The sequence below is a fragment of the Rhinolophus ferrumequinum genome, chromosome 4, assembly GCF_004115265.2.
Source record: "Rhinolophus ferrumequinum isolate MPI-CBG mRhiFer1 chromosome 4, mRhiFer1_v1.p, whole genome shotgun sequence".
Lineage (NCBI taxonomy): Eukaryota > Metazoa > Chordata > Mammalia > Chiroptera > Rhinolophidae > Rhinolophus > Rhinolophus ferrumequinum.
The window spans coordinates 91134705-91147638 of NC_046287.1; the positions used below are offsets into that span (position 1 = coordinate 91134705).

General features: G+C 36.4%; 1 protein-coding gene across 1 annotated transcript in view; it reads right to left on the minus strand.

The window, feature by feature from the left end:
- The window catches only part of FREM2 (FRAS1 related extracellular matrix 2), a 164465-nt gene that overhangs the window by 25240 nt on the left and 126291 nt on the right, over positions 1–12934 (minus strand). The window contains 5 exon segments of the mRNA XM_033105058.1: positions 1320–1450; positions 4515–4697; positions 5265–5429; positions 6199–6396; positions 11299–11508. Of these exon segments, the coding sequence (XP_032960949.1) occupies positions 1320–1450; positions 4515–4697; positions 5265–5429; positions 6199–6396; positions 11299–11508 (887 nt within the window).

A 12934-nucleotide genomic window follows, 5' to 3' on the forward strand; every position in this document is an offset into this window, starting at 1 on the left:
TGATGAAAAGTAGCTAACTCTGTCTTGGGGTCATGAAGTAGAAGATCCATGAAAAAGTCAATTAGTTGATAGCAGGAGGAAAGCCGAAAGATACCCGGAGAGAAGGTAGATTCTTATGTGGAGGGAGAGTTTATGTAATAGCATGGGCCATGCTGAAGTGAATGCCAATAAAAAGCAAAGCTTTAACCGGGCAGAGGCCAGAGCACAGCCACAAGTACAGGCAGAGGGAGAAATTGAGTCATGATAGGAGAGGAACCTGTGAACACGTGCTGCTGGTAAGGTGACCAGAACACCTTGCTGATAAATTTGCCTTAGCTCCTGAATAACCTTCCAATATTTGACTATCACAGTTTCCAAGTCTATATTTATACATGTAAAAGAAGCTTTTATTCCTCGAAGTGATTTGAGTGACTCTCTGTTCCTTTCACTCAAAAGTTTAATATAATGACCCATAAAAGTAATAACAAAAGATTCATTTTTTTTTATGTGACCAAGACTTATCCCAAAGATGTCCTGCCCATACTTCTTGAGTTTTAAATATGACTTTAAAGAAAAGCAAGACATTGTAGTAGAAATACCATCAAATAGTAAAAATTACAAAACGATAACTAATACTTAAGGGAGAAAATCTCTCCAATTTGATCTCTTACTAATAGTGAAACAAATAATCCAAGAAATAGAGTAAATTTAAGCATAGATATTATAAACATTGGTCTGTTCCTAAAATCATTTAGTGTTAAAAGTTATTTTAGGTTTAAAGGTCAAAATTCTGTGGAACTGATGTTTATCTTAAAGAAAATCTGGTTGCTGATGAAATATAAATTAAATAAACAGAGAAAAGAAGTGTTAGGACTGTAACATTTTAGTCACTGAGGCTATGGATATCAATTTAATAAAGCTAGGATGAAAAGGTGGGATTTTGAGGATTAGCAAACTATTTTGTGGGTTAAAATGCGTGTTTTAATGCGTTGTCACACTGAATTAATAGTCTCACCTTTGTGCTGAGATGATGCTTTCTGGAAGTTAATCCTAAATTCAGTCGTTATTGACAGAGATGGGAGAGGGTGGGTGGGCTGATGTGGGGCTCGGGGACTTTAGTCTGAGTTTCTACAAACACGATTTTTCAAAGAAAGACAGGAATTTCTTGATTATGATCTAATAGGAACAAAATTTATTTAGGAGGTGAAAGGGATTATGTGTATCTCCTTTATATAATGCTTGTATGAAGTCCCATTACTTTATTACACTATGGGATGCTTACACGCAGTTTCCCTGATAAAATGCTGGCCATGAATTTATACCTGCATTTTATTACTCACCTGTGTCTCTGCTATCATATTTTCATCAGGTTTCAGGTGAACAGTGAAGGCCTCTCTCATCTCTCTAACCCCATCGAAGACTACTTCAATTTCAACAATGTGCTGGGTTTCTCCCTCCTTAAACTCGATTTCTACAAATGCAAAAATCACAGATTTAAATCTTTTACATGTGAATATGAGAAGTATTTGTTATGTTTTTCTGACAGTATTTCCCACCACGAGAAATATATTTTACAATGTGGCCCAGTGTGTATGTGTGTGTGTGTGTGTGTGTGTGTGTGTGTGTGTGTGAATAAAATGGAATAAAAACTTTAAAAACCATCACTTATTCTTACCATATGCATTAGACCCTATTGTTTCCTATTCTATTCCATTTTATCCAGAAGAAAATTTTAATCATAAGCTACTAAATTGAGTTGTTGACCCTCAATTTGAAAAAGAATACTGATTTATGGAATGGACAATCAACAGTTCTAATACCAGGACATAACCAGACAAACTCACTTCTGTTTTCCAGAATTTCTAAACCATCAGCACATAAGTCAAATGAATACAATCACAGATATTACTGAATATGAATAGTATTTACATTATGTATATATCTAGAAAAGCTGGATATAAAATTGGTAAGATTTTATCAACATATCAAATTATATTTTAAAAAGACTTCTTTTTGTTGTTTTGATGCTAATCTTGGAAACTTGGAAACTTTTTTTAAAACATAAATATTAATGGCATTGTTTTCTCTCACCCCTGTCCTTCCTCACTAAAAAGAATTGCTTCATTGTCTTGAAAATTAAACCCAATTATATGAACCCTTTTTAAAAATTCTGAACATGTTAAAAATTAATTGATTTTATTGAACTCATGAATAAGCAGCTGACTATACTTATGAAGCTTCGATAAACTATTTTGTTGGTTTTACTATACCTTTTGAGAAACTGGCTCAGGAGAGAAAATAAGGAAGATATTGCATAAGTATTCCAATTAAAGAAGGCAACAGATGCTGCTTTCTGATCTAACTGCAGCTCAATCATTATAATTCAAAATTTTAAGTCCTTAAAAATGTGGCAGAAGAAAATGTGTCTCCAATGTATTTTTCTTTCCCTACTTCTTTTTAAATTGTAAATTACAAAAAAGTTTTTAAAAATATTGAGTTAGTAAGCCAGACTCATTTTTAAAATTAGTTCTGTTTTTAGATACCGCCATTTTCCTCATTAGCCTTAGCACATTTCTGTTAGTCTTAGATTCTTCAGACCCGGAGAGAGCTTAAGTCTTTTGTTCCCGAGGATGAAAATAGCTGATCATTTCTGGCCCACCAATTTGTTTGGTTTGACCTGTGTGACATCACATCAAAAAAATTAGTTTCTAAAAATCTGGGGATTTTATATAAAAGTATAAATTTTTGAGTTCTTTTGCACTTTTCTGCCTGCAACAGTGAGCTGACTATGATAGTATAAGCTTTTTTTTCTCAGCAGGGAATGGACTTCCAGGTTCAATACCATTTCAATCCCTCCATTCCGCCACCCCAACCCCCACATACACACACAATTCCCTTGTTTCACTCATTTTCATTGCTTGTCTTAGCTCTGTAAGCATTCAAGTTTTGTAACCCTCCGAATTGTACAGACCCAATTCTAAGAAGTTAAAAACCTAAGTATTTATTATAATTATTGTTGTTTTTTTATAGCACACATGCTAGGTAACAGTTGTTTTCTCAATCACTTTAGTCTTTATCTGTCACTTTACACATTTTTATCACAAAAATATTTAAACCTTTATTCTACATTTAAGTTTTTCTGTTTGTTTGTAAAGGGCTGACCTCAATTTGGACCGTAAAAAGAATGAGAATATGTTTCAGAAAAGGTTACTTAAATTTTTATTCTAAACATAAATAGAATGTTGACATTTATGGGATAAAAGAGACACAGGCTGCTTTAATGTTATTTAACTTTTTTCTGACTTCATTTGTCAGTTTACTACATAGATATAATTTTGTTTCTATTTTAGCAAAAAGAATTGTTTTATTTCTAAGAAAAACATTTTCTGCTAAAGGTCATATTGTACATATTTAGACGGTGTTTCTTTCATGTAAAACTTGCTCGTTATAGAAAGTTTTATTTTGGATTTTATAATTTAGTAGCGAAGCAATATTTTGGGCTATATCTGATTTATTTCAAATATATTATCATTTTTTTATATAGAGAATAATCTGAAAATAACTTTGAAGCTCTATAGTAGTTTGTCAAATTTTACCATATATGTAAAGAAACTACAAGCTCCTTTGTAGAATGCTATTGTTTTCTATTGTAGCATTAACTTTATTACTCATTCAGTAATAACTATCAATCATTTTCTAAGTTGTGTTCACAAGTTAGGAGATTAAGATGGATGCCTGAAGCTGTAAGATCACCAGGAACTAATGATTGTTGGTAGTGAAATGTAGGACACTAGAAACAAAGTGGATAAGAACTCAAAATAATTCATAAACTTATTTTTGGACATCAATTTATATCTATGCTAACAGCAAATAATTCAGAGAGAGAGAGAGAGAGAGAGAGAGAGAGAGAGAGAGAGAGAGAGAGAGAGAGAGAGAGAGAGAGAAAGTGATTTGTTTTAATTACTTATAAAAGTAAATGGTGAAATGGTCCATAAGCTTGAAGAAGGAGAGGGATGGATGAAAAGCATCCATAATGGGCTCCTAAGGCCCAGAGAATTCATGGTCTCTGTGATTGGTGTTTCCACCAATCCTTTTACTGCCTTCCATGAATACAAAATTTTCTAGCTTTAAGTTCTAGATTGTGGTTGTCCTATAAACTAAAATGATGACTATGATGATCTCAGCTATTATGCACATTTTTAAAGTAATAGACTATTGTAGGAAAGTTATTATTTAATACCAGATTACGACAGTGAAGGTAAAACCCATCAAAAGTTAAAGTAGACTCAAAATAGAAAGTCATCTAGCAGATCTACCCAAAATATCCCTAAGTCCTAACACATATACCCTGTAAGTCAAGAGGGAAAATCCTGGAAAAAATTCCAGTGTCTTTGTTTTTATGAAGGAGATTAATTTATAGGAGTATGTATATTTTGATTTTGATTGGGTATTTCTCTTGTTTTTCTCAAGGGCACTTGCACTAGCAATAGTGTAAGCACCATCCCTCTGGAGACAGGCCCTGGGAGCTTCCATACCTTCCGACACAGGGTGGTAGTCTTCTCCAGAGGTGGCTGAGCCGTCCTTTGTGTGGACTCTGACGATGGAAACCTTGGAAGTGTCTCCTTGGCGAATCACTGGAATCTTTATAACCACCAACTCTCCTGGTTCTTTAGGTTCACTGACGCTAAATTTGGTTTCTCCAAATTTAATAATTGTCTCTAAAATTGTGGGAAACAGGGACAAATTAAATTATAAGGGAAATGCTTTTTCTCCCTTTCTAATGTTTCTTTCCATGTGGGAGGAGCTTAATTACCATTATACACCTGGCTTCTCTCTGTCCCTCACTCAAAATTACAGATAAATGTGTTAGGAACAAATGAGCATGTGTGGCCCAGCTCCTTCCTTAGGAATTAACCAGTCTTCAGAGAGCATATGTGCTAGGCAGTCTGTATGTACCAACATTTTTATGGGAGCAGGCCGTTGAGAGTGAGAGCAGCGGGAGGAAATTGTTGACCCAGGACTGCCTGCATCCAAGGGTGTGTCAGGGGAAGAGTGAGGTATGAAGGTTTGGGACTCAGTATTTATATATAAACTCTATTCTTCACCATCAACTTTCAGTTTCAATGGTGTATTTCATTCCCCATTTCACTTAGTCTTTTTCCTATTTCTCAATCACTTTCAAAGCCTTGTCAAGAAGAGGGGGATATTTATTAAGCCACCTAAAATTTAACATAGATAGATTTCAGTTCCTAGTTTACAGCTGAGCACAAGAAGTGACTTCTTACTATCAGCATCATCTCGGATCCTTATCAGAGTTTCATTTTGTTCACCAACTGCAGCCCCAAAGGGAGAGTTGCTTTGTGGGGTGCCAAGAACCAGGCGGAGCTCCTCTACTTCCTCATAGAGTGTGTCATCCATCAGCTCAAGGGTACAAGGCTTTTCAGTTTCTCCTAGACAATAATGACAGCAGGTCAAGCACAACCCATAGGCCCAAAAAAGACACATCTGCAACGAGAACATAGCACCACAAAGCAAGGATATTGCCTTTTCCCGGGTTTATCAACAGTGCAAATAATAGTGTCTGGCATGTAATAAGTCTTCAGTAAATATTTGTTGATTGAAAGACTAAATGTTTGAACATATGCAATGACAGGCTGCTACTTGTATAGGAAATTTCTTTAACATCTGTCTTTAAGTTCTGTCATTCATCTTAGGAAAAAAGGAAAAAAGAGCAAATGCCAATTTTGCTCATGAATTTCGAGCGTTATGATCTGGAAGAAAATTTAGCAGCCTTGTACAAATCATTGTTAATTTGACCACAGCACTAATTTCTATTCCAATTAATGGATCAAATTGATCAAATATTTTAAGGCATTGGATACATATTAAAAATCTGACAGCAATTTCCTTTCATTTCTGTCATTTGAACATTGTCTCCCAGGATTGTGACATCTACACATGTGATAGGCCATTACCACTGAATAAGTTTTGAATAAACAATATAATACCTCACTGGAAACTAATCAGTAAGTTGATACAGAAACCAAAAGAACGTTCATTCAACCTGTTACAATCTATCTCACCTTATTATCATTTAGTGCACATAAAACTATGTCACAGGCTTGTTGAAATGAAGAACTTGCATTTCCCTCCTATATATTACTCAGCCAAAACTTGGCTTACTCAAATTCCAAATAAAAATTTCAAGCTCATACTTACCTGGGAGAAATGTGATGATGGAGATATCAGTGTTTGGGCGTTCCTCAAAGTCCATCATCACTTGTGCAGACCCCTGCCGTGTGTAGCATCTCACTGAGGACCTGTACTGCAGATCTCCACTCCTGTGGATCATTGCAACTATCTGCCTGTCATTTTCATTGCCAGTGTATACTCGTTCTTTGAATTGCATCTTAGGCACTGCAGAAACAAACATACTCATGGGTCAAAGAGAATAGAAATTCCCTTAACAAAAATGGCATTTCAGAAAACCTGATTTAGTGGAAAGAATAATGCAACTGAAGTGAGAGGAATTGGGTCCCAGCCTCCACTCAGTCAATTGCTAGTGTTTTGGCCTTGAGCAAATGACTAAACATTGAATGTTTTGATTTCCTTATCTTTGAAATTTTGCACTGCCTATTCGGGGAGTAGGGAGGTGCACTGAAATGCTAAATAGTGGATAAAATCACATACTTTAAGATATTTGTATCTACATATGTTATTTAATCATAAGTTTCTCAGATTTCTTGATAGTCTCAGTATTGTGCACATAATTACAAGCATAGTTTACCCAGACCATGTTGGAAAAGTTGCCAATGAGTATAATATTATACATATATAAAATATTTAGATGACAGCTATCTAGGTCAATAAATATAGGTCTCACTGACAGTGGGTTAGACTGCTCCAAGCAACATCAAGATAATTATAGTAGAAGATTATTCAGAATTCCCCTGTGATGATGTGCCAGAGAGCCTTGCCATGTTCATGAGCTGGTTGTCTCAGAACAATGTTTTTGCACCTCGTTAGGGAAATTTATGGAGTGTCTGAGTGTAAAGAGACAACAGAAAGTGTCTTGTGTTGAGAAGTGGAAAAAGACCATTGATACTCAAAGATTTGTGCAACTTTATATGGTTCTATGCATCTATGATGAGAGAATTTTTTTTTTCAGTTACAGTTGACATTCAATATTATTCCCTATGCTGTACTTTACATAAACTCTGTGACTATTTAGTAACTGCCAATTTGTATTTCTTAATCCCTTCACCTTTTTCAATCTGTCCCCTAACCCCCATCACATCTGGCAACCATCAGTTTGTTTCCGCATGTTTGTTTGTTTATTTTGTTTTTTTAGATTCCAATATAAGTGAAATCATATAGTATTTGTCTTTCTCTGTCTGATAGATTTCCCTCTAGGCCCATCCATGTTGTTGCAAATGGCAAGATTTCTTTCTTTTTTAATGTTCCATTGTATATATGTACCACCTCTTCTTTATTCATCTATTGATGGACACTTAGGTCCATAAGGACACATATCTTGGCTATTGTAAATAATGCTGCAATGGACATCTGGATACATATATCTTTTCTAATTAGTTCTCGACTAATTAGTTCTGGATTTCTTTGAATAAATACCCAGGAGTGGAATTGCTGGGTCATAAGATAGTTCTATTTTTAATTTCTTCAGGAACCTCCATACTGTTTTCCATAGGTGCCTGCACCAATTTGCAATCCCACCAACAATGCACAAAGGTTTTCTTTTCTCCACATCCTTGCCAACACTTGTTATCAGTTGATTTATTGATGATGGCTATTCTGACATATGTGAGGTAATATCTCACTGTGGTTTTAATTTGCATTTCTGTGATAATTAGTGACATTGAACATCTTTTCATATGTCTATTGGCAATGTGTATGTGCTCTTTGGAGAAATGTCTCTTCATGTCTGGTGCCCATTTTTTAATCAGATTTGTGTGTGTGTGTGTGTGTGTGTGTGTGTGTGTGTGTGTGTGTGTGTGTTAAGTTGCATGAGTTTTTAATATATTTTGGATAATAACCCCTTATCAATGTATCATTGGTTGGGAGAACATACTTGTCAATTGTTTCTTTGTGTGTGTTTGTGTGTAACTCTTAATTTACTGTTGTAATTTCACATGATCTTCCTACTTTTGTCTTTTTTTGTACTAGGTTTATCATTGGTTGATCCACTGCTTTTATTATGTGTTTGTCTTTGTCAGTGAGTTACTTTTTTTTTATTTTTGAGATATTTTCTTAATCATATTTTTGATCTATTTTTTTCTTCTTTTAAAGAAGTCCCTTAACATTTCTTGTAATACTGCTTTTGTGTTCAAGAACTCCTTTAGCTTTGCGTTGTCTGGGAAGCTCTTTATCTGTCCTTCGATTCTAAATGATAGCTTTGCTGGGTAGAGCAACCTTGGTTGTAAGTCCTTGCTTTTCGTCACTTTGAATATTTCCTGCCAATCCCTCCTGGCCTGCAAAGTTTATGTTGAGAAATCAGCTAATAGTGTTATAGAAGTTCCTTTGTATGTAAGTGCTTTTCTCTTGCTTCTTTTAAGATTCTTCTTTGTCTTTAAGCTTTGGCATTTTACTTATGATGTGTCTTGGTGTGGGCCTGTTTGGGTTCATCTTGTTTGAGACTCTGCACTTCCTGGACTTGTATATCTATTTACTTCACCGGGTTAGGGAAGTTTTCTGTCATTACTTCTTCAAATAAATTTTCAATCCCTTGGCTCTTTTCCTTCCCTATGATATAATCTTGTTACACTTCCTATTGTCCCACAGGTCCCTTAAATTATCTTCATTTTTTAAATGCTTCTTTTTTCTTTTTGCTGTTCCAATTGGGTGTCTTCTGCTACCTTGTCTTCCAAATGGCTGATTCTATCCTCTGCTTCTTCTAATCTGCTGTTGATTCTTTCTAGCATATTCTTCATTTCAGTTTTTGTAATCCTAATTTCTGACTGTTTTTTAAATAATCTCTGTTTTGTTGTGTACATTTTCACTGAATTCATCTTTTCTTCCCCTAAGTTTATTAAGCATCCTTATAACCAGTGTTTTGAACTCTGTATCTGGTTGATTGTTTGCCTCCATTTTGTTTAGTTCTTTTTCTGGAGTTTTGTACTCTCCTTTCATTTGGGACATGTTTCTTTGTTTCCTCATTTTGGCTGCCTCCCTGTGTTTGTTTCTATGTATTAGGTAGATCCTCTATGTCTCCTAGTCTTGGCAGAGTGGCCTTGTGCAGTAGTTGTCCTGTAGGGCCCCGAGGTATAGTCACCCTTGTCACCTGAGACACATGCTCTAGGTGGGTCCCCTGTGTATTTTTGTTTGTCCTGCTGTTGTAGTTGAGCCTTGATTGCTGTTGGCACATCAGTGCATGGGATTGACCCTCACACTGATTGGCTATGAGGACTGGCTGTGACTCCAGCTGATGAGTTCTTGCATAGGGGCTGACCCCAGGGAGCAAAATTCCCTTTAGTAGGGCTCTGGTGCCTGCTGAGTCCACCCTTTGGGTGTTATTTGTAGAGCTAATTGGGTAGTGCCCTTGTGTGGTTTGAAGTTAGCCACCAGGTATTTGGTTCTGGTCCCTCTTTGGAGAGGTTCCGGTGCTGGCCAAGATCAGCTGCTCTCTGTTCCTGGCCTGGAGCCACCTGGTAGGAGCTACAAAATGATTTGTGGTTTGTTGCTCTCTGTGCTGGGCTTGGGGCACTTGTGAGTTGTTATGGTGCAAACCATGGCTGCTACCACTAGTGCTGGGCTTGGGACCACTTAGCAAGGGGTACAGGGCACATTGAGGCAAACCAGTTTTTTGTGGACTTTTGAGAGATTTTAGGAAACTTCACAGCACAGGCCAAGGCTGGCCATATGTGTGGAAGAGCTGCTGAAAGAGGGTCAGGCTGGGTGGGTGAGTTACAGAGGGTGGGGTCTCAGGGAATCACCAGGGTGGGGCAAGCAGTGTTAGCCAGGTAAATGGGTATTGAAATTTGGCACTTGCCACTTGCTGTGTGAGTGGAGGTCTCAACAAAGGAACGATGGTGCCTGCTAGCACTTCCACTTGTACCTGTAAGCTGTGTAGGGAGAGGGCTAAACAAAGGAACACTGGTGCCTGCCAGCACTTCAATTCTGAAGAGAGCTGCCTCTCCAGCCCTTGTCCTGAAGCCAGGCAATTCAGTTTCTCCCTGAAGTGTTTTGAGCTTCTGTCCCTCCACTGGAGCTAATGATGACTGTGTACCAGTGAGTCTGTCCTTAGGCCATTTAAAGATGCTTGGGTCAACAGCAGCCCTCTGTTTCACCTGGACAGAGTCCCAGCTGATTTTCACATCCAGATGCTGTGGGGACTCCTCTTTTCGGTACTAGTCCTCTGGGCTGATGAGACTGGTGTGGGGTTGGGCCACTTGCTTTTCAGGGGGGACCCTGGCAGCCGAAATATTCCACTTGATTCTTAAGTACCACATGTAGGTGTGGGAACAGTTTCCTGTCTCTGCCTGTCCAACCAGGTCAACATGGCTTCTTTATATTCTTAGATACTGTAGTTCTGTTCATCTAGTCTTCAGATGGATGTTAAAGGTGGCTGTGTATAATTTAGTTGTTACTTTTATGTGGTTATGGGAGGAGGCAAGTACAGCATTTACCTACTTCACCATATTGATCAGAGGTCTGTGATGGGGAAATACTCGAGACACAACCAAGACATTGATGACAACATCACATTTTGTTTGTAATTTTAGAGGATGACTAAAATTTTTCTTCTAAGACAGATAAATTCTACCAAAATAATCAGGCAGATAAAGGAAATTATGGTCAGCTAGGGTGTTGTTATGTGTTGAACTGTGTCTTCCCTGCAAATTTATAGGTTGAAGTCCTAACTCCCAGTACCTGAGAATGTGACTTTGTAAGGAGAGAGGGTCTTTACAGGGGTAATCAAGTTAAACAAAAGTCAGTAGGATGGGCTCTTTTCAATATAACTGGTGACTTTCTAAAAAGGGGAAGTTTGGACACAGAGACACATATAGAAGATGATGTGAAGATACATAGGGAGAAGATGGCCATCTACAAGCCAAGGAGAAAAGCCTGGAACAGATCTTTTTCTAATAGCTTTCAAAAGGAACCAACCATGTTGACACCTTGATCTTGGATTCCTAGCCACCAGAACTGGGATACAAGAGATTTCTGAGTCTGTAGTACTTTGTTATGGCAGCTCTAACAAACTAACACAGGTATATAAACCCTAGTTAATTTTCTTACTTAACATTTATATAAAGTCTAGCTTATCATTTTACTTATCAGTACAAATTAGTAAACACTCACAATCTGAGATAGAGTCATTTATGGACACTGTGGCTTTGCTGGGTTTGCCGAGGGCAGCATTCATAGGCATACGAAGCACCAGTTCAAATTTCTCAATTCCCTCCAGCAGTGGTTGGCCAAGATCATCCAGAATAATAACACGAACAGTCTGCATGTTGACTCCAGGTGCAAAATCTAAATTACGACTAATTCCCACATAGTCTGTTCCAGCTATAATAGTAACAAAAGAATTATTCAGTTTGATTGACTAAATTTAAACATACTTACAATAAGCAAATCATTTAGATGTATTTATAATTCTTTTGAAAATACAGACTAGAATAACATTACAGAAAAGCACTTTTAATGGAATACAAAAAGATTAGTGTCTTCATTGGTTATTGAGATGGTAGATCAAAGATCAGGTTCTGAACTTTTACCTATGTTTTACCTATGTCTAATATCCATTTTAGCTTTAGTTATTTTTGCTTTGTATCTTATAGTTTCTCCATCTTTATTTTGGAATTCTCAAATGGAGCTAATAAAAATTCGGTCTAAAAATCAGCATATCAATCAAACATTATTATCGTAAATGTATATATGAAATATATACATTTAAATTTTGTTAACAATAGTTAAATATCTATATTTCTTTTTTTGAGCTACTAGAGAACATCCTATTTAAGCGTGTGGTTAAAGCAACACATTTGTGCTTAAAGCAACACATTTCATTTTTAAGTTTTTGTCTCATACTCTCCACCCACATTAACCCAAGGTAAGGAGAGCAATCTGTCATTCTCAAAGACATATTTGGTCTTTGGCTTATTATTTTTCAGACCATGGGATACATACCTAGTGTTGACATCTCCATTTATGTCTAAAGTAGTTAAAAACAAAGTTTTATTTTAATCTGTAGGCACTACATCTATAAAGACTAAAAGTGGGGGTGGTAGTTCAGTGCTATTACTTTTTTGTTTTCATAAATTCTCCAATTTTGTATCTAGTTCACCTCTGAATATGCAACTATATGTGAATGTGTCTGTCTTTAATTCATTTTTAAAAATCTCTGTATGTGAATCCATTGTGGTCCTTGTATTTTTTTTCCTCTCTGCTTCTTCACCTTTAATGTCATCTCTATCTTTTTTGATTTGAATTTTCTCTTATAAAATAACTAATTGGGCTAAACAATTATTGATTGGACACTACTACATGCAAAGCAGTATGCTGGTTCCACTACATTAAAAAAGTTAAAATTTAAGGATGCCTTTTGAAATCGTATGACCCCTGTTTTCTTTGTGTGATGAATATGTGTATGATGTACATGTGTGCATGCATGTGTGTGTATGTGAATAAAAGAAAGAGCTTATATTGTTAGCAATTTAGAAAGAAAAAAATAGGAAATTTCAAATCCTATACTGGCCCTTAACCTTATGATGAACTTTTTGGAGATATAGATTCCTGAGTAAAAAGCAGACATGTGCCACTAGGACAGTTTGAATAATACAGTGTGGAAAAGCCTTCTGGATCTGAAGTATATATGGAGACATTTGGTTAAAGTGAGGCAGGAGCCACATTGGAGATGCATACCTACATGATATTTAAAATTCATTAAATTTCTATGAAGGTGGCCAGTATGCTTATTCTTGTGCATATATGT